Genomic DNA, 22,740 nt, shown 5'->3' with positions numbered 1-22,740 from the left:
CTCTCATTCTCAGTCGGCCATGCCTCCTCCCAGCGCTCCCCTCGCCCTGCCCTCACTGCTCTCCTTTTATGACTTCCACCCTTCTTCACCACTCATCTCTCCTCCATCCCATCCAACCTCTCCCCAAAAGCAGCACATGCTCTGGCAGTGGCAGAAGAAGTAGCCTCATTACAAACAAGGAAAATCCATTTGGAGCAGCCGTCTGCTGTTTCTCTGCCCCCCTCTGAACTCTCTTGAGTAGAAATGCCCCACATCTCTCCTCTCCTCTCCTCTCACTAATTATTTCTGTCTTTTTCTCTTTCTTTTTGTGTTATCTGTTTATTGAGCCACACATTTACAAACCTCTGTAATAGCTTCATATTGCTATAAACCGGGTCCCATATCACAAATGCTGAAAACTATTCAATTATCAATTTGTGTTCCAGTATGGAAAATATATGCAAAATAATGTCAAAGTGATAAGAAATTACAATGAAGATTTCAATTACATTACACAAACTATCTAATATGTTTCCTCTATCTTTAATTAAATTGCTTAGAATCACTGTTTTGGATGACATCTTAATAGTTGGGTTGATGAGTGACACATATGACTTTGCGATTTCATCCATCATTATTATAAAACCAATTACCATAGCAACATTAGTAGGTACTAACGTATTACCCTGTTTCACATTGGGTTTGTTTGTATGGTGGCAGATGTCAGATGTTACTTATAGGCTAACACATGATAACAATGCTGATTAAAAGAAAAAATTAAAACTCACACTGTGCATGGCTAACGTATCCAGCAACAGGAAACATTTATCATTCTTGCTCAGTGACTCAAACTTATAGTGTAGATCCGTTCAGGTAAACTAATGGATTGGATCGATTCTCAGCAGTGGTTTTTGCAGTTAGAAAATTAATCACTGCACCATTTCCTGTCATTTTCTCTGTTCTCCACATACCTCTCCTCTTTCCTCCTGCACGGCTCCCTTTTTCTCTCTCCACTCTCACTCCCGTCTTTTAAAAGCTCTGCGCTTCTTTTCACCCCTCATTCCTCCCTTCAGTGCTCTCTCCCTCTCCCTCTCTCCCTCTCTCGCTTTCTCCTTCTGCTCTGCCATCATCACAACATCTGATTAACATATGTCTGGGCTTTCACTCCCTGTCAGCTTGCAGGCATCTGCACGCACACACACACACACACACACACACACACACACACACACACACACACACACACACAGGCGCACACATTCACACACATTCCTGCACCACGTCTCTGGTTCAGAAGGGTAGACGAGTCGACCCAAAAAAGAAAAAGAAAAAAGAAAATGGAAAAATTCCCAACAATTCCTCCTTTTAACTGCATTTACCTCCTTTCCAATGTGACAGTGTGTTTGTGTGTTTGTGTGTTTGTGTGTGTGTGTGTGTGTGTGTCTGCCCACAATGTTGAGGATGAAAGACAAAGCATCTTAACATTATTGCAGGCCAACAAGCATCATGTTCCCTAGTGAACTACTTAAAATGCCAGTAATGGAGGAGAGAGAAAATGATAAAGACATAGGACAGCAAGAGAGACAAGATAGAGACAGATGAGAGAGAGAGAGTGTGTGTTTGTGTGTGTGCGTGTGCGCACACAGGAACTGATAAACAACAGCAATAGCTCCACCAGCTCCTCTGGGACTTGTGGCATCTAAAATTACTCACATCCACATCCACATAGTCTCTCTCTCTCTTTAAGCTTGTATTTCCTTTCATCATAAGACATTGATACAATGAGTTTAGTTCTTCATGAACTTCACGTCCCACCTTCCAGTTATCGTAATCAAAGATCTGCTATTGATTATTTTCAACTCAAGCGGCAGGAAGTTCCCGTCATGCAAACCACTGCCAGCTCATGCCAGTCAAGCTACGTGATCAGTTTGTAGTGGAGACTTTTCTTTCTTTCTTATTTTTACCTGATAAGGCTTTATTGGCTCACAGCACCAATGAAATCATCTCATATGTTTGGAAGCACGGTGCTGTGGGATGCTGAAGCCTTTTTTTTCTCGACTCATTTGTTCTCAGTCCTCTCTCCTCCCAGATTGCCTGGAATCAGTCCCACTTTCACCATCTCATCCGCAACAAAAACATGTAATAACAGCAACAGACGTAGGCAAGCAAACAAATACTTTAGTGAGAGGCATTGCCAAAACACATAATCCAACTGACAGCAACAAAAGCTTTGCAAAGCTCCACGGCCAAATAGTGATGATTGTTTGCATTGGTCTACGTTTTGTAATACCTATAATTTCACCTGTTTGTTATAATGGCATTCCCTGCCATTTGGACACTTTTGTTAAAAAGGGACAAATACATTTGAGGCTCTCACATTGCAAATACCACATTTACAATTGTAGGGGATATGAGTCGTGCTGTGTTAAATTACGCTCTCTGTGTGTGAGTGTGCCTGTGAATGAGCATCATGGGCTTACTTTATGCAAGTATTAAACAACTCAACTTGTCAAAAAGCAACAACACTGTGGCTTTAAGTGAGCTTGCTGAATCCCAAGCACAGACCTCTGTCCTCTTGTCTCCTTCCCTGCCTCCTAACACCCCCCCTTCCCTCACCTCCTATTCAGACTATTAAAGAGTCGTTCTCAGTGGATGGGTTAATATATGTGCTTAAATTCAAACCAGGCAAATAAAGGGCTGTCTTCACAGAGGCGCATTAACAAACTGAATAGTTACACAATGCTAATGAGGACAAAACGTTTTGATAAGGAGATTTCATTGGAGCGTCAATGCTGTTTTGTGTGGGACAGAGCCACCCTATGAGCATCAGTGTGTGTGTGTGTAAGGGTGGTGGTGGTGGTGGGGGGGTTGGCTTCAACAAGAAAGAACGGGAGTGACTTTTTTGTGGAAGACTTGATAAACTCAATAGAGCTTTGGAGGGCCCACTCAATGATGAGTCAATGAGGTGGACTTGAATAGTGTGGGTGATGGAGTGAGACACACACACAAAATGCTCTCTTTCTCTCTCTTTCTCTCACACACACACACACACACACACACACACACACACACACACACACACTGAAGCTCCGTGAGACGCGGCTCTGGCCACTCGACATGTGTAGGCTTAATAGCACAGACCGGTGTGAGTGAGGGGAGGGAAGCAGGAACTAGAACCAGCAATATGCAAAAGGAGTATAGATGCAAAAGCATGTAAATACAGGGTTGTGTTTGGACTGACACAGTAGTACACCACATCATCACACACACCCAGACAGAGCTACTCCCTTTCCTGTCTTCCTTGCCCACTAACCTGCATGTGTGCTGTTGAAAATTGATGTGTTCCTCTTTGTATGTGTGTGTGTGTGTGTGTGTGTGTGTGTGCAGCCTACAGAATACACACAGAACCTCACACAGTTTACACCTCAGTGGAAACCATTACTGATCCTCTCTACCAGACACACAGGGAAGACAGAGTCTGAGAGAAACACAGGAAAAAGCAGGCAAAAGTGTAGAAGAGAGAGTGGTGGGGGGAGAGAATCAGAGAAAAAAAAGGATGAGAGAAAGAGAGAGATGGTGACAGACTGGCAGACTGATACACAGACACACACACAGATGGGAAGATAAATGAGCAGATATTCTGGCAGCGCTACACAATACAAAGGGAAAAGGAAAGGGAACATCAGGGCAAACGTCAGTACTCTTCCTCCCTGCGACTTTCTCTCCTTCGCTCCTCTTTCACTGTCAAAGGATCGACCAAAGATGGCCTCAGCTTTAGTGCAATCTGATGTAACTCGCCAGAAACAGAGTCTCAATACTGCATATCAAACATAGCCGAACCCCAGTCATCAAACTGAAGAAAGAGCCTCTGTGAAATCTGTCCAGAACGTGTCAGACTTTAAGCTGGACAGTTAGTGTAGCTAACAAACTCTATCCCTGTAAGCCTTTAATTAAGGCTATAGTGACGGCCATGTATTTATTAGTGAAGATATGATCACAAGGAGGAGAGGAGAGGAGAGGAGAGGAGAGGAGAGGAGAGGAGAGGAGAGGAGAGGAGAGGAGAGGAGAGGAGAGGAGAGAAGAGAAATCTAGAAATAGGAAACTCACCAGACAAGGTGGAGTGAGGAGGGATGGATGAGGAGAAAGGAGGAGGTGGCTGAAAGAGACATAAAGGAGGAGAGGAGGAAAGAAGGGGACCAGCTTGTGTGGAAGTGCAATGGGCCACAATAGGTGCTCCACTGGGCTGCACTCAACTGCACTCTGCCTCCTGGTCACACATCGCCTCTGTCTGTCTCTGTGTGTGTGTGTGTGTGTGTGTGTGTGTGTGTGTGTGTGTGTGTGTGTGTGTGTGTGTGTGTGTGTGTACGACACTGGCTGCATGTGAGCAACAACTCTGGAGGAAGGGAGGTTACATATGGGCTTGGCCTTTGTGTGTGTGTGTGTAAGTGTGTGTTGATGGAAGTGAGAAAAAGAAGGAGCAGCAGATAGACAGCAAGTGAAAGCGAGTGCAGTCGAAACGGTGCAATCAGCGGAGAAGGGGAAAAAAAAAGCGAGCGAGAGACTCCCTGTGTGTGCGGCAGGTCCCCAGCCATCTGGACACTCTCTTCCCCTCCTCCTCCCCGTCCCCCTTCACTCTCCTCCCCCCTCCTTTTCCTCTCCTCTGCTCTGCCGACTGGTGTGCTATTCATGGCGGACCCATTTCACCTTTCAGTGTGTTACGCCTGCTCGCCACAATACATGCTAATGAGGTAGAACAAATGACTTTTTTGCTGTGGGTGCATGCGTGTGTGTGTGGGCCTGTGTGTGTGTGTGTGAGTGGGTGGATGGGTTGCTGTATTCTTCCAATCTCAGCTGCTTGCTACCAAACCAGTCGGTTAACTGCTGTAAGAGTTGTTAATGGTTATGCAGAAACCATTTCTTCCTCACCTGAAGGCACAAAATAGCAGCAGATTACTCACACGTGATCTGATATCTCTGCACACAGATGCTAGAAACAGTAAACTCTCAATATAGCCAACAACCCTTTTTACACTGAGTCTATAGGGAGCTGTATTTTAGAGTCCCCTCCCACTGTGCCTCAAGGATCAATAGCAAATAAACCATATGATCATGATAGGGCTCTACCCCATTTCATTCCAGCTTGGGCAACCTCAACCAGTCCTATAAATCCTCGCTCACAGCCACCTTCCATTTATCCAGCACTGAGTGACTTGGCCCAGCTCCAATCTGATCTGCTCACCGATGATAAAGTGGAAAGGTGGCTGTCAGTGGAGACAGAGGAGTGGAGAGACTGCACATTTCCAGTTCTCTGTAACACGGATGACACGAGATGAATGGAGCACTTGATTTGTTGCAACAGTACAAGAGACAGCGCAACTGACATCGGCAAGAGAAGTGGCGACAGGGAAAAGAGAAATAAAAAAGAAGAAAAATCAAGAAAACGGAGCAAGAAAGAAAAAGGGAGCGCTGGGGTGTTGAAAGATTGAGGCGCAACGCAGAAAGGGAGAGGAGAGAGAGGAGAGAAAGCAGGGAGGGAGATGTTTGAGAAGAAGGGATGCGAACAAGAAAACAAGGGGAAAGAAAAGTGTTTAGTAATAGAGACAGAGTGACAAACAGTTTGTCAAAATCAACTGCCCTTCAAGTCTGTCACCAGACGGGGGCTGCTACTCTCTTCTCACCGCATCACTAGGTGGCGCTAACGATACATCTGTACACCTGCCAACTCTCTCCCCTTCCCCTCTTCCTCCTCTCTCTCTCTCTCTCTCTTGCTCCATAGTGAATCACTGTGACAGCCCGGCTTGGCAGTCGTAATTAACCGAGTGCACTAGCTAGTGTAGCGCTCCACAGTGAGCCAGGAGTCTCAGAGGGAGAGACTTAAAGAGAAGCACAGAGTGGACTCAAGTCACACTTGGAGGTGCCACAGGGACCTACTGTTGTGGCTGTGAGTGTGTGAACAATTATGTGTGTGTGTGTGTGTCTGCCTCAAAACCAGAGGACAACCCCGTGCAGACGTCCGAGGTACACATGTACACACTGAATTGTGTTTTCATCACATCTGACACCCCACTGAGAGACATCGAGGGGTGGGTGTGTTGAGTGTGAGTTGTTCTTGAGGACGGGGAAAAAGAGAGAGACCCATGTCAGTGTTATTGTCCTCTCTGTGGATAATTATTGGTGCTTGGCTGCTGATGAAGTCAGTACTGGGCCATAAGGTACCAAATGATCCTAAAAAGTACCGCTGTCCACAATTGTTAGTGTGAAATGAAAAGAGTCACATTAAAGGCTGATGGATGACTTCCTGCACACCTTGATTTTTGAAAAATGACCTTATCCATTTGATATAATGAAGAATCTGAGTCACTCCACAAATCCTGACTAAAATCGAAGCCGTTTGTTTTTGTGCAGCATGTTCTACATGTAAAACACACACTTGTCCTGCAACAGCTGTGGAACAAATTGTGTTATTAAGTTATTTTAACAACCAAAGCATTCAATTAAACTGCTCAATTCTCCTTATCAAAGTCATTGTTCTCTAAAAACGAGGGAAGCAACTTACATGAATATAACTGTTTCCGCACAAATATCCCTAAAATCAGTTTCACAGCAGTTATGATGGACTAATGGAAACGCTGCTACAGTTCCTTTAACTAGTACAGCAACAGGAACCAGGCCATTCCTGGCTCCCCTCCCGGCCCCCGGGGCCCAGGGCCCAGCCCAACTCGCCACACAATGGGCCGGCAGAATGAGAGGAACCGCCGGCCATCCAGAGATAGCCCCGCTGGTCAGGAACCAGAAAGGGAACCAGAAGGAACCTGGGAGGGGAGGGGGAGAGGATGGGAACCCAGGGAGCAAGGCAGAGGAGAAGGGTGGGGATGGTTGGCTGGTCGGGGTCAGGATGTGTGTGAAGGGGACACTGTTTGTGTGGAAGAGAGTATTGCCCTGTTGAGATAAATGTCTTGTTCCCATGCAAAACACGCTACGACACATGCACACACAGCAACACGCACACACATTATAGACCCAGTCACTGGTTCTCTCTCTCCCCCTCTGTCTCTCTCTCCGGATCCAGGATGTTTTTACTTGTTTTCAAGTAATTAAAGCTGGAACAGCCATTGTGGGATGGAGGGTGGATGGAGGATAGTTGATGGAGCAGGGAAGGTTGGGGGGGTGAGGGTGGGACCGGTGGCCCTGGACCTGACCCCATCGTCCTGGCTCCTGCCCTGGGTAAGCGGACTGTCCTATCTGTCTTCCTCAGACGCTGCCTGGGGCATCAAACAGTGAGTCAAACCAGAGCAGCAGCGGCGTATTTACTGATGGGAGACAAATACTGAAGAGTGGAGGAAGTGGATAGTCGGAGAGGCCTGAACGTGGCCCTGGTCCTCCTCGCCAGACCTTCTGCTCTTCTGTTTTGGGGGGTCTCCGCCGGTGAAGCACACATACATACATACATACACACACACACACACACATAACACATGCAGTGCCTACTGTTTCCATGACAACAAGAGCAGCAGATATGCTCTCCCAACTGTCAAAGGACACGCACGCACACACATGTGCACACATATGCACATGCTAATATACACACTCACAGTGCAAGGATAGGTGTGTGCCAAAGTGCTATTGTTTTAGCACCTACTCGGCTACTGGCGTGACGGAGAGAGAAAAGGAAGCAGAAAGATAAAGAGACAATGGCAGACAGCAGGAAGGAAAGAAAGAAAAAACAGAGAGAGAGAGCAGATTTAAAAATATATTGTTACACAGACTGTGGATTTTTATTTTACCGCCAGCACTGACTGCAGTGTCTTCTTTCAATTTACCTATATGAGTTTATTACAGACTAGTTCAACTCAGAAAATATGAACCCACTGCCTCTGACCCATTATCCTCTTCTCCTGTCTCTCTCACCGTTTGTCTGACTGGTAAAATAAAACTTGGTGTCTTTGCATCTTCCTCTGGCACTGGTGCACCATTACAGCTGCTCTCAGACATTAAAGAGAGACTGACAGAGCCTGTCTGACCTTTCCTAAATTAAAACCACTCAGCAGCATCAGGACTGATGCAGGGATGTGAGTGTGTATGTGGAAAAAAAAAACATTTCTGAGTGCATTACTTTGTGTATTGTGTATCTATTGTGTCACTGTCGTTCCTGAAGGGCTACGCGACTCAGCTCTGTGATAGATGCATACACAGACAGGGAAACGTTCTTGTTTCTGTAAATGAACTATTTTAAGATGTGAATTTGTGAATGTAATTTTCTTACAGTGTCACATTCGTATCACAATCCAGATTCTGATTTAATTTGCAGGGTGTGAATAAATACATTGGCACATTTCAAATGAAAAGAAGCAATACATTCTAAATTGGTGCAGCCTCACACACACAGACACACAAAAAAAATCGCATGCCACTCTATCCATCTTCATGAAACAAGGCAGCCTCACACTGACAGTCTTCTGAAAAGCAAGAAGTTCTATTAGCTGCAGGCTATTTATGTCACATTTTACAAGCTCTTCCACATACCATGAATACAGCATTTTTCCCAACCTCTTAATTCTCACTTGCACTATAATTTTCTATTACAGTACAGCAGCTATATAAAGTGTAGGCCTATAGTGTGGCTCGTATGTAGCTGTGGTTAAGAGTTGCTGAGTGAAGTCCTTCACATGGACTAGTTAAATATAGGTTGACTGATCTCATATGTTATTTTTCCCCCAAATGCTGAAAAGCCTCTGGCGTAGAAGGAGACTATAGCTGCCTGAGAGTGAGACAGAGACTCTCAAAAACACATTAGAGGTCTAAAAGCTGAAGCTTGTATCCGAGCTCAGCAATTTGGAAACTCATAAATGTTGTTTAACATCTCATACGGGGGTTATTTCTTTCTCTCCTTTTCTCTCTCTGTTGTCTGTCACTACCTCCATCTCTCTCTCCCTCTCCCTCCCTCTGTGGCTTCTGGCGTCAGTCTCCAGCGGTTTAGAGTCGCTCACAAATGTGTCCCACTTGCTTTTCCTCTCCGTTTCCCACTCACTCTATTTTCAGGGTCTTGTTCTCCAACTGGCGCAGGCAAACAGGCTTACATCAGAGCCTCAACCTCACTCACCCTGCCTAATAACCTGGCTTTCATTCTCAAACACAAGAATCACATTTCTGGATTGTTCCCACTGGCCTGACAAAGCCCTGGTACCTAAAGGCTGACAGGGCCCATACTCTCAACACATACAAGTGTTTAGTCATGAGCATTATGTCAAATCACTGGATGTCTACCTAATACAAAACAAATCCCCTGATTATTACAAGGAAATCTTTGTTCCATATTTCAAACATGCAGATGTTTCTGAGGCAAAAAAAAAGCAGAGTAGAGTTTAGTTTTTGTTCCAGCAATGACTTTGGCAAAGTCTGCACCTGATTTCCTCACATGATGGATATCTTGCTCTGGTACAAATCGTCATTTCTTGCCTATCTCGTCTCCCCATTTCACCTTGCCTCACCTCTCCCCTTGTCGCCTTTCTCTCTCCCCAATCTCCACTTTTGTCTCCCCACGCCCCTTTTGTAATCACAATCTAATCCTTTGCAATCAATTCCCCATGGAGATACCACCCGCCCCCCAACACGCACACACACAGATTCAACACAGCGAGCAAACAGAGAGGTGGCCATCACCAGGCTCCATCTTAATCTCAACACACCACTACCTGCACACAGATTTGTGGTCACAATGAGGTCACATTACTTGTAGCCTACGCACAAACTTCAAATCTTGGCACATTCAAATATTTAAGATGTCATGTGAAAGAAGATGACAAGAATTAACATGTGTGTTCACTCATTAAAAAAAAAAATCAACATTACTCTGTACATTTTGCTACAATTGGAATTTGATATTGTAATGGGAATCAAACATGGCCTCAGCCAAAACACACAAATGTGCTTGAACTGGTGTAGTTGTGCGACCTTACACATCTGATCAGCTGGTGACTTGGTCTTGTTATTGTCCTACCAGGCAAAAGCCCGGGGCTGTGCACGACTAATGCATTAGTGTCTTTGGCAGTAAGGGGCATCTGTCATTTGTGGGCACATGTTTTTTTGTGTGATTGTGTCTTGTAGCCTTGGGCAAAGCAGCAAAACCAAAGACCCAAAGTAAATACAGTGACTGAGCATGTGGTACGAATCCATGCTGGGTGTTTAAATGTAAAGCTGCATTTTAGTGTTAATTTCCATTTACTTGAAATTATATGACAGTTTGTTGTGCTGCAGTAAAACTACTGATTTAATAGAACACAATTGGCAGTAACAATGAGCTCAGCTTGCTTTTGTTAAGCTGCTACATGATGGAGAGCAGGACAAAGGTATGTGGTAGACAGAGAGTGATATGCATGTTCTGTTCCTTCACACAAGAGAATTTTGAATTTATGTTACTGTAATATGTTCTGCCACACTCTCCTCAAATGCTGCCTCCCCATCAAATACACATCACTGACATGCACCACCTTACACGACACCCTCAAAGCTCCCTCCGCATGCCTTCATTTTAGATTGACAACTCTGCCATATGGTGCAGAGCTGCGTGTCTTTGTCTGAATATTCAACTTCTTACTGTCTGTGAGCATGTGAGAGAGGGAATCGGTGAGCGCACACCTGTGTATCCATTTGTAGATGACGTGTGATTGTGTACTTGTGTAGCTCAGTCCTGTGTGTGAGATGGTTAAATTCGCAAACATGAAGTCACAGCTGCGCCACAATGCACGATCCCTGCGCAGCTGTGAATTATATGTGGACAATTTAATACAGCCAAAGAGGAAATGGCAAATTAAGGTCTTCGTTTAGCGGCGCCGCTAAAGTGGGCAGCAACAAATGCTTGTGTGCATTTATTCCCAAATAAACCCGTCTTCCTCCTGCAAGTGAATTGATGCAAAGTGTCTCTGATTCTACCTACCACCCTGAGCAGCAGCTTTGTGCTCTTCACTCCTAAATAGGTAGTCGAGGTGCAGACAGACACCCAAGGGTCCTACTCAGATGCTTAAGGGGAAGAGGCTTTCCTCTCACTAAAGCATCCTCAAACTAACATCTAGGCAGTAATTTGTCCTTTCGCAGGGGAGGCATAAAAACCAGAACCCCAAATTCTTTGCAGTTATGGAAAAAATGAAGAGAGAACAAAAAAAAAGCCAAAATACTTTATCTCCCCCTCTAACTGAAAGTTATTACATTTTCTGAATGGTATGACTTTCTAATGGTTAGCATATGTGAATATGTGTGCACAGAGAGAGAGCAGTAGTTGAGGATAAGTTAATAGCACAAGCAGAGGGGGAACTGCGAACCCTTGGCTTATAAAGGATACTTGTTTCCCTGCCGCACTGAAAACCAGATGTTGATAAAGAGACATAAGGGGGAGGAGAGAAGACAGATGGGTAAGAAATTACCGTCACTTGGGCCAAACATCTTGAAACATCTGCAAAAAAATTTCGGACCTTACAAGGGGAGATGGATTTATGCTCTCTCCTGGATTTTTATTGCTCCGTGAGAGCCCTTCTCCCTCCTCTGCTCTGCGCCTACTCTCAGTGTAACCAGGACTAAAGAGTTTTTACCGCAATCTGGAGCTGTTTAAATCCTGGAAAAAGCTTGGATTCTTCCACAAATGGCTTTATCATGTAGAGAAGACAAACACGTCCGTACACTGTAGGAGCCATAAAACTTCTGAGTGCGCCGTGATATCAAGTCCACACAAGTTCACCACCAAGCCGGCTAACTCGATATGAAACACCATAAATGTCAAGGTACATTGCAATACAGACACCAATGTGTGGAGACATCATGCACATGTGGGACCAAAAACATCCTTTATATCATATTTCTAAAAGTGGAGTTTGGTTACTATGGAGACACACCATCTACGCTACTATGAAACGCGCAGCTGAGGATGACATGTCCATATGGTGAGAGTACGACAGAGGGAAAGAACAGATGCTTTGATGAAAGGGCTGTCAATCGCAAATCCATAAGAGCAGCTGGGGTCATGAATGTATATCAGATGACACAACAGATACATAGATGGATAGATGGATAGATGGATAGATGGATAGATAGATAGATAGATAGATAGATAGATAGATAGATAGATAGATAGATAGATAGATAGATAGATAGATAGATAGATAGATAGATAGATAGATAGATAGATAGATAGATAATGCATCATACTGCACTCTGTCTCTTCCAGTTCCAAGGTTTTCCATCTGTAACACGCTTACACAGGCGTTCGCACACACACATCTGAGGAGAGGCAGCTCTTGAGATCTCTATCTATTCATCGATACACAGCTCCAGCCTCACACCTAATCCCCGTGTCCAACTGAATTACAGCAGCTTTCTTTACTTAACCACAATTTTCAGCCAGACTGGACTTTTTTATCCCCTTCAAGAGAAAAAACCCATGGAGTGTGATTATTCTGAGCATAATCTTCTTTTTTGGGGGGGTGGAAATGCCATCAAATATCATTTCAGTCGAGGTAAAGTGGACTGTAATTTTGTTCCTGGCAAAGACTGTATTGACTGTGAGCATACAAACACTTAGCAGGGTGGCTAGCAACAATTCAGGCTATTGCAGGTTGGATGGGGATGAAGAGGGAGGGGGGAAATACTGAGGACAGGATGCACTACAAGTTAAACAAAATGGGGCTTTTACTTGGCCCCATTTTGGGAAAATGGACCAGCTCCTTTTATTTCTTTATATAACCCCCACTGTCTCCTCTGCCACTCTCCTCTTTCTCTTTGAGCCAATTTCTAAAATGGCCCTTCCTTGAAATAACTGACACTCTGCGTTTATCACTTGAGGCACCTGCTGTCGGTTTGACAACAAGACAATCGGACGGAGCAAGTGACCGTCGTTCCATTGTCCTATCTCCCTGTTTGTCTGTGACACTAACCGACAACAGCTGGAAGCCCTCTCTTCCTACAATACCCATCATGCAAGTCAAATTCAACCACAAAGGAGAAGGGCTTCGTTTATTTGGCTGCAGTGGTGTGGATTTAAACCAGCAAAGAGAGGAAACAATGATTTTGTTGTGTCTGCTGATGTTAGATAAAAGACTTGGAGCAACTGGTGCAACAGTGGAAATGTCTGCTCTGCAGTTGTTGACTGTATTTTATTATGAATATTAGAGAAACACATCTTAAACGCAGATGTGTGTTGGCTGTTTGCACTTACTCACACACACACAAACACACACCCACATGAGTGCAGACGTTCACAATAACACACGCACACACATCTCCTCGCGTGCGCACACACAAACCACGGACTCCTACATCCCCATCTCTTCTTCTCTCTCTGGCTGTAATTGACTGAACACGTCAATACTCGGAGGGAAAAATACAGAGGGTCCACTGTCTGCATCTATTGATCCGCGCTTCTCTCTTTCTCTCTCTCTCCCTGTCTGCTGATCTTAATTACACTTCTTTTTACCAGGCTGGCCAAGGCTCCACTCCAGTGGCTGCCCTTTTCATAAAGTGTACCGTCCAGATCCATACATCAAAATTAATGCGAGAGAACAGAGCTGTAAATCAAATATCAGGGGGTATCCAGGCTAAGAAGCTGTGATGGTGAGTGTAAATTATGCCTTTTAAAAAAAGTGATAAAAAGAGAAAGAAAGAGAAGGACAGGAAGAAAATTATTTTTTACATGCTCATGCAGGTCGACGTTAACAATGTAGGATTTTTATGCAGTAAGCAACCTGGGTTTAGGTGATTAAAGTCACTAAAGCGTGACGGGGGCTGAGGTGAGTTTCTCCCCTCCCTTGCTCTCCCTCTTTCTCATCTACTTCCTCTTTCTTTGTGTCTCTCTTTGTCAATTTGTCTGATTTTCTGCCTGCCTGTTTGTTTGTTTTAAGAGCTGTCGGTCTGAGCCCACCCCTCCACCTCTCTCCCTCTGTCTCTCTAGCGCACGCACAAACACACACACACACAAGGACAAAAACGACTTTTATGGCCAGGTTTTATGGACTGGTAGCAAAGCAAGCTGGTCTATTCTTCAACAATTGTCCTCTCGTGAACTGGGGAGGGGGGGAAAAGGGCTCCTAATCGCACAGTTTCACAGCTCATACTCCCCATCAATCAAACTTGTCTGTGTCCTCAGCTATTGTGTGTGTGTGTGTGGTGTGTATGTGTGTGTTCCCCCACCTTCTATCATCCTAAACCTCTGCTGAATCACAAAACAAAAGCTATTAGAGATGGCAAGTGCAGTAATCTCTTTCCACACACGCCCACACATGTACGCACTTTTCATACCAACCTTCACAAAAGACATGTAAACACACACATAAATATACACAACCACACACACACACTTCCGTCTACCACCCCTGAATCCCTGTCCTTTCCCCGTCGAGTCTTTAAATGTAAATTGGGTGACAGGTGAATATCGAGGAGGTGAGCGATAACGGGTAACATCTTCATTCGGCCGCATTATCGCCAGTCCACATCACTAAGAAGCTCCCATTCAATATTGTTACCTTCGCTAGAGAGCGGGGAGGAATACACTTTTGTGTGTGTCCTTTTGTATTCTTTAGACATAGGCTACTGTATAGACACCTGCTTGTGCGCTTACACACACACACACACACAGTCAGAGAATCACATCCAGTGGCTTATCTATTGGAATAAGAAAGGGGGGCTTGTCAGGATGGCACATTGTATACTTGTTTGTGTGTGTGTGTGTGTGTGTGTGTGTGTGTGTGTGTGTGTGTGAGGGGAAAGCAATGTGCATTAGGGCGATTACAATATCAGCCGACTCCAGATGGAGGCAGGAAAATAAACAGTGGGAAAGAGAGAGAGAGAGAGAACGAGGGGACAGACATCATGAGAAGGAGCCTAAGAGAGAAATTGTGCGTGTATGTGTGTGTGTGTGTGTATGGCAGTCTGCCTGTGTGTGATACAGTTAGAGAAAGTGAAGTTAATTAGCAACTCAATCCCAGTCTATATACAGAGGACTGAGAGGACAGTGTGTGTGTTTATGTTGCCCTGCACATGTCTATCAGTGTGTGTTTTAGCCTGAGAACTGTGCACACTGCACAGTGGGAGATACTGTTAACTGTCCACCTGCACAGCTGAAGGACTACACTACCCAGCTGTCTGTAAAACTGGATTAGGTCACAATCAGGGAACTGAATTTATATCAATGAGTTTGTTTTTGTTTTTTTTGTTTTTTTACATTTTCTTCCTAAATGACTCGAAGTGTAAAAACCTGTGAAGAATTTACTGTTTCCATGAAAGGTGATGAATTGTCAGACTCTGCCCTATTGGCCTCTTCTTCAGTTGCCCTATAAGTCTCATGTTATCTGGAGTAAAAACACGAACAAGGCCAATAAAATCAGTTTGTAGTGCTTACTGTTGACTTTGACATTAAATAAGCCCCTGTAAAGGCCAACTCACAGCTACAATAAAGCAAAGACCTCTTGCTTTTGTGAGCATGGGAAAGCGTACAATATTGCGCATACACAACACACTCACAAATGTGTAGACTGCACTGAGGCACACACACACACACACACACACACACACACACACACACACACACATACCTGCAAGCTCTTTTATACCACTGCTGCTCTTTCATGGGTGATGAAATTCAATAAGCAGTGAAGAGAACTGCCCTCTCGCTGATAACCATCAATGGGCCTATCGATCTACAAGGGCATGTGTGTGTGTGATTGTGCACGCACACACACACACACACACACACACACACACACACAGAAACACACTACCATTCCATCTATAATTCACTCTGGCACTTGGTAACAGACGGCTCTGAATAATCAGAACAGATCTATACATCTTGAAGGAGTGCATGCAACAGTGGGTTCAGTATCTTATACTGTGGCTGATATTTGGCCTCTGACTCTGAAATTAAACCTGCACCAACTTCAAAACACCCTGCGATCTTGATCTCTGTAGATATTACAGATATTAACACTGATGTGTTTTGGAATGTTTCATATTTTACAAAGGTGACAGCAACAAGACTGGACTCTTAAATGGCATTTACAGCAAAACCAGTGAAGGTTGACACCGATTATTTTTATTCTCAAATAATCTGATGATTATTTTCTCAATTTGTATACGCCTAAAAAAACAGGGAAAAGCAATTATTCAGCAAAAGAGTCTGAATCGATACAACCAACGTACAAACAAAAGATGTATCTATAAATTTGAAGTAATCCCAAAATGTCTCAGTTAAAACCAAATGAGCACGGAGGAAACAGGCTTCTGCTGGGAGAGTAGTTTATATGCTTGCTGTTGACACCAGAGGCTTCAAGGTGTAGCTGGCATATTAAACTCTGTTGAGTCATCATCACTTATTCACCATATAGCAATCCTGGACCGCATCCAAACGTCTGTGTGTCATACTGCTTTGTAATTACATCACAGCTCCGGAGCCTCAGTGTGACTCTGTGCTGAAGGGGAAATCAGTTGAAATAATAGTAATTTATTGTTTGGGGCTGTGATCTAAATGCTGTGTCTGGATGCAGGATAAACCACTAGGAAGCCATTAGCTGTGGTTAGCATCAAAAAGCACTAAAGGGAAAAATGTGGATAATCAAAACAAAGTGACTGTGTGTGTGTGTGTGTGTGCGCGCGTACGTGCGTGCGTGTGTCATCCATACACCATATTGTTTGTGTTGATGACACTGTGTTTTTAACCTGCCAACTAGGGATATAGTGTCTCTGTGTTTCTGTGCCTGTGTGTGTGTGTGTGTGTGTGTGTGTGTGTGTGCGCGCGTACACATACTGTATGTGTGTGTCTGTCTGTGTGTGAAGGCGAGAAATAAAATGGCTGCCATCATTTTTGCAAGGCCACGTCCATGTCTGTGAGCAGCAGTCTGATGCATTTGACCCTATAGCCTTAGAGATGGAGGGAGGGAGGGAGAGAGGAGAGGAGAGGAGAGGAGAGGAGAGGAGAGGAGAGGAGAGGAGAGGAGAGGGGGGGAGAGGAGAGGGGGGGACAGGTGTGAGGCAGGCTGGTGGCTGGGCAGATGGCCACTGGACGTGCTGCTAGCTGATGCTGCAGAGCCTGAACCACAGTTAGCAGCTAACATTAATACAGGCCTGTTTATTTATACAGTGTGCACAGTCGTGCACGTGCATGCAGCTACACACGCGCACACACGCACACACACACACACACACACACACACACACACACACACACACACAGTGATAACCTGCAAACAGCACTTATCATTTACTCTCCTCTCATCACCAGCTTTGTTTACCTTTCATTTACTCTCTCTCTCTCTTTCTGTCTCTCTCTCCCTTTATCTCTGTAAACACACACACTCCAGGTAATGGTCTTTTCAGTCAAGTCACTACTTTAATGGAAGTCCCGGTGGTTAAAGAATGGAAAAAAACAACAGATGACACACTAAATGATGACCACGGCAACCAATCTGAATAATATGACCAGTGCAGTAAATAATATAAGGACAATTTATACTGACAATAAAATGCTTGTTATAATGATATTCCTCCCATGTACCAATATTTATCTACATAAGGATCATGACAGCCCAATAAAAAAAAACATTTCTTGGTGTCACAGAAGACAACATTTTCTCTTTCTGAAATACTGAGATATTCTGTTTTCTTGTTAATATGCAACACAAACTGCTAATAAACAACTCTCTCAATCAACTCATTTTACTCAACAAACACTAAATCAGCAGTGGGTCAAGCTTTTGAAGGGAGTAAACAATCACCCTCTCGGATGCCTACAAAGCTTTGCATGGGACTACTTGGCATGCGTAAAAATGTTCAAAGCCCAGTGGGTTTCCAGTAGATGGTTCCCTTCGTTTCTAATCCCAGCCTGTCAACAGCCGGGCATCAACAGCAGGTTGTGTCCCAGCAGCCCCCCCCCCTAACCCGCATGTCTGCTCTTTTCTCTGTCGGGGGGCGAAAAGATTCCCACTATAGCCCGAGCCCTTTAATTTCAAACCTACGCCACTCCATTAAAAAAAAGAATGTGCGCTTTTTTCCCTGCGCTTTCGGGTTACGTGATGATGACAAAGTCGCAGCGGGTGGAGATGGAAACTTCACATGGATTTGAGAAGATGCGTTTGACAGTTGTAACAGAGCTTTGGAGGATATCCTCAAATGCAAACTCCGAGAGTCTCTCTGAATGCTTTCCAGGGCGCCCGAGAGGAGAGGAGAGGAGAGGAGAGGAGACACAGGGGAAGGCAGAGTCGCTGCATCCAGAACTCTTTCAACCAAAACTGCGAACATCAACAAGCACTTTGTCTTGGAAAATTACAATTAGCCTACTGAGAAAATATTTAGTCGCTTCTTGGAGGAACCACCTGAGATCTGTCGTCAGGTGTGGGATTATTCTTATAAGACACGGGTGATGAGTGAATTCACCTTCTGCTCTCTCACTTTGAGATTTAAAACCCGTGCAGACTCGCAGCCCTCAGAGCCACATGATAGTCTTATCCCGTGCTGAGGAGTGGCGACACGCGCCTTATTGCTTTAAAACTCAGAGGCTACACAGCCTTGAGTGTCGATGCTTTGTGGGATTTTGTCACCTCACTTCCAGAAAAGGTTTCTGACAGATGGAAGAGGTGTCATCAAAACTTAAAGTTGCCTGTTGCCGGAGAACAACTCCATCCCGGGCTACAGCTCATGAATTGATGTCTGCCAACTGACCAACTCATTGTTCTTTTGATATCACATTAATGACTGGATTATTGGCGGAGTTCCCTCACCTAATGGGTTAAACGGTTAATTATCTAAGGTTCGTTTTAAGTAGCTAGTAGTATTTTAATTGTCTAAAGTTATGACATCTACAACTTAATAGTCTTTAATACCAGCAAATCCATTTAAAATCTATTCTTACTGCTAATTTCCCATTAGAATTAAAAATGTTTAGAGCCTATAAACACAGACGCGCATCGTTTCTGCGATGGGTTTGTAATTTCATTGAGTAGAAACGAAATAAAAACACATCTCTCTAAATATTTCAAGAAACCCTGTGACAGTTGGCTTGAATTCAAAACGTCTAGCACCGAGAGGCTCCTCGCAGTCTGCCTACCTTACATATATATACATGAAGCAAAAAAGAAATAAAGAAATATCACATTCTGTTGTGTCAACATGATTTTTTTTTTCCTAGATTTGGTGCACGCGTGTTTGTACGAGAACGCAAGACATTTAAGATGTAAAGTGAATATACAAGCAATGTGGCAGAGACAGAGGGAGAAAAAAGAGCTCTACTTACACTGAAAAGAGGCAGAAATTCCCACCATGCGGTACGTTGGTGTGAGAGGGCTAAATAATTTCCAGTCCCTTTGACTCCGCGCAAGGTCCCCTCGATGATCCGCTTGAATCGGGTAGACGAAAGCTACAGAGTCCGGCCAGCTCTCGGGGGGGCTCTGGCGGTATTGGTACTTCCAGCAGCTCAGAAATGTGGTTCAAACTCCGACAAAAGAAGAAGGGCAGCTCGCAGATTGCAGTGAACGATCAGTCATTGAGGATATGCAGGATGGGAGAGCCAGGAGTCTTGTTTAAAAAAAGAAAGAAAAGAAAAGCAAGCACAGAGGCAGAGAAGGAGGAGAGATGAGAAAGAGATGGAGAGGAGGGATGCAGTAGTGCGCAGGGCACCCGGCTGATAGGTTTGTCTTTTTTTCTTCTTTTTTTTTTTTCTTTTACTCGTCTTCGCACTTTCCTCCAATATCCTTTAAACGTCGAGTCGCTGTAGATTGTAGAAATCGGTTTTGAGGGAAAAAAATCATGCACACACCCTCGGTCTCGGGTCTCCCTGTTTTTCCGCTTCTCCGTCGGCGTGGGGAACAGGAGTAGCTGCACTCTGCCTCCAGTCGGCGGTGCGCAGCAGAGCCAGGTGGCGGTGGGCGGGACCAGAGCTGCTCAGGAGGAGGAGGAGGAGGAGGAGGTGGAGGAGGAGGCGACTGGGCAGCAGCCAGCATCTGTGTGTTCTAAAACAGGTTGGAAAAAGCAGGGTCAGGTCAAGTCGAAGTGTTTTCTACTGTGCCACTGGCTCCCGAAGCTTTTCCACGTCAAGGACTCCCTGGGTGATTTTACCCCCTGAGGTGCTTTATCCAAGGAGGCAAGACTGTGTGTGTATTAGTTTGGGCAAGAATTAATTAACATTTTGAAACAATACTTACATGCTCATATCTACATGAAAGTGGATGACTTTTACTTAGATAAGTGCCTAAAGAGTGACTGTATGATGAAGTAACACAATGGTTATTGCCTGTGACCCACTGATGAAATCATGTAGAGGTTGTTGCATTTTACAGTTTTATTAACTGAGTCTCTGGTAGGCCATGACTCACCCATAAAGTAACAAAGATGCATGAATCACTAATACAAAGTTGTGTTATTGTGCTCCATCACCACTGAACGCTCCAGTGTGGTTGGAGGCAATTGTATCACCGTGGGGGTAATGCTAATGCTAACTATGTGGCAATGGCAAAGAATCATCCCCTGCACATATGATGATGAGAAGTATTGCTAATGCAAGTGATAGTGCTTGTACAGCCCCCCTTTCTGTGCAAAAGTAGATTCTGAAACTAACATCTAAAACTCGCAGTTTGGGTCAGACTAGTCAAGTGGCCATCTTTCAGAGTTCGTCCTCCAACCTAAACCACCATATAGACTGTTGAGCCCTGAAATAGCACACCTAAGGTGGGCAGCAGTACAGCGATCCAATCCAATGCCGTCATGGTCACAAATATGAAACACAAGAAGGCTGGTTCGGTTTTTGAAAAGATTGTGGTTTGGGTTGAAATAAGTACTGTGTTAAGGTTAGAGGACCTTGTTGCCATGGGGTTGTAATTATGCCTTATTCCTGAGAGCAAGGAATAAAAAGGACATAGAAAAATCACACTAGTCCTCTACCTCCATTTAAACGGCTTTATTAGGAAGTTTCTTTGTGGCTTTATTGGTCAGTAAGCTGTTGTTTTATGTGTACACTAAATCTCTGTTTGCTTATTATCATTTTATTTGTGAGTCAAATTTTGTTCTTGAGTTCTGAGTTGGGACCCCCTGGCGTGTCCTTGTGGTCCTTGGATCCTAATTTGAGAACCACTTGCACAGACAGCCGCAGAGTGTCACGGACAGGAACCAGCCAGCTGAGTGCTTAAGGAGCTGGTTGGCTGTTGTGCGTGTGGGTGTGTGTGTTAAAAAAAAAAAAAAAAAAGTAGGACTGTGTGATACATGTCTACACTTACACACATACACACACACACACACACAGACCCACACTGTATCTCTCTTTCTCTCAGCTGAAAAAGGCACAGGCAGGCTGGCCTGCAGTAACCTAAGGCAAACACTTTCCCCGGACCATCTGGAAGTCATCTCGCCTGCAGAGCCAGTGAAAGCACAGAGCAGAAGCTACGTTTACAACTCGGTGATAACAACTGGTCCACTTGAACTGCATGGTTGAACAAGTCATGCACCATAGCCTGTTCATAACATCTCATAAAACATTCTTTTGTAATCTGCCCTTTTCTATTCTACTCTATTTTGCAGTGCCCATACTATTGCCGCCTTGCCATTTGGCTGAAACTAATTAACATTATTGTGGTGTTAGCAGGGATGATTCATAACTTCATAAAGAAATGCCTTACAACTAAACTGGACACTCAATATTTTTTAATTTTGTGACCTGCTTCATTAAATAACCAACAACTGATGATTTCCAGGTTGTAAGAAGGCTCTACCTGAGGAGCATCATCACATTGTGATTGCACTGAGAAAGTGAATCTCTTTTTTAATGTACCTTATTCAGCTAATGAAGCCCCATTGCAACTGAAGTAACACTGACTACTTTTGTCTGTCATGCACTGCATGTAAAACTCGTAGTGAACTGTTAGTGAGCCAACGTGGAGCTCATTGTTCCCTCAATGCAATCTCTGTGGGGAAAAGATGATGCCATTAATGGCAATTGTTTCCACCACTGCCATTGTACATTTCTCGCTTTCATTTCATCCTTCTCTCTCCCTCTCTCCCTCTCATCTCTCCCTTGTCATCTGGAGTGCTTCAGCGGTGGGTTGCATTGTGTTCTCAAAGGGAATATGGATAGATACTGTCTCTCGCACTCGCACAGGCACAGAGCAAGGACTGTGCGCTCCACTTCTATTTTCCAGTGTGGGTCCTTTTGTCAATGTCACACATGGGCAGTGGCACTTTTGCAGGATGTGTGAATAGATATAAGGAGAGAAGGTAAATCGTGGAAGGAAGCGATGGGATATTCAATGATAATGAGAATCAGACATGAGTCATGGTGAAATGAAGGAAGAGGGAAAGGTTGTCGTGAGTGCAAGTCTGAGAAAAAAGTGGCCTCTTAATCAGACATGAGAAAGGTCAGGAGAGGTGCAGAGGTGATGTTGTGCCCACAATTGAGCAGCACACGTGGTCAAAAAAAAAAAAAAAAAACTCAGCAGGGCCGTGAGGATGCCGTCACTCCTCGCTTATTTGTGTCCTCTGGTTTGTTCCCGGAGAGCTACTTCTTTCATGACAATCACAGCGAAACATCTTGACGGCCGGAGGCACAAGGATAGGCGTTGAGGAAACCTGCAAGGGAAAAGAGAATAGGGCAATGATCCGTGTGTGTGTGTGTGTATGGTTTTGAGTGTGTGTGTGTCCTGTGATAACGGTGTGTGAGAGCAGGAAACACACAGTGCCTGTTTTTGCTGCAGGGGTTCCTGGAAGTCAGCCGCCCAGTGTGATCGGCGACATACATGCACACAC

General features: G+C 44.5%; 1 protein-coding gene across 4 annotated transcripts in view; it reads right to left on the bottom strand.

Moving 5' to 3' along the window:
• The window catches only part of runx1t1 (RUNX1 partner transcriptional co-repressor 1), a 57,989-nt gene extending 38,136 nt beyond the window's left edge, over positions 1 to 19,853 (bottom strand). For 3 of the 4 annotated variants that reach the window (XM_085791672.1, XM_085791671.1, XM_085791673.1), the window contains exon 1: positions 19,244 to 19,750. In XM_085791672.1, coding sequence (XP_085647798.1) covers positions 19,244 to 19,271 — 28 coding nt within the window. In that variant the 5' untranslated portion in view covers positions 19,272 to 19,750. Of the gene's footprint in view, positions 1 to 19,243 lie in introns of all 4 variants that reach the window. The other variant, XM_085791670.1, reaches the window with a different exon arrangement.
• Between the last annotated feature and the right edge of the window lie 2,887 nt (positions 19,854 to 22,740).

Source organism: Trachurus japonicus, chromosome 11, assembly GCF_045865225.1.
Source record: "Trachurus japonicus isolate A0001 chromosome 11, Traja_1.0".
Classification (NCBI taxonomy): domain Eukaryota; kingdom Metazoa; phylum Chordata; class Actinopteri; order Carangiformes; family Carangidae; genus Trachurus; species Trachurus japonicus.
Note: the sequence above shows the minus strand (reverse complement) of the source record. Positions and strands in the feature narration are given on the sequence as shown.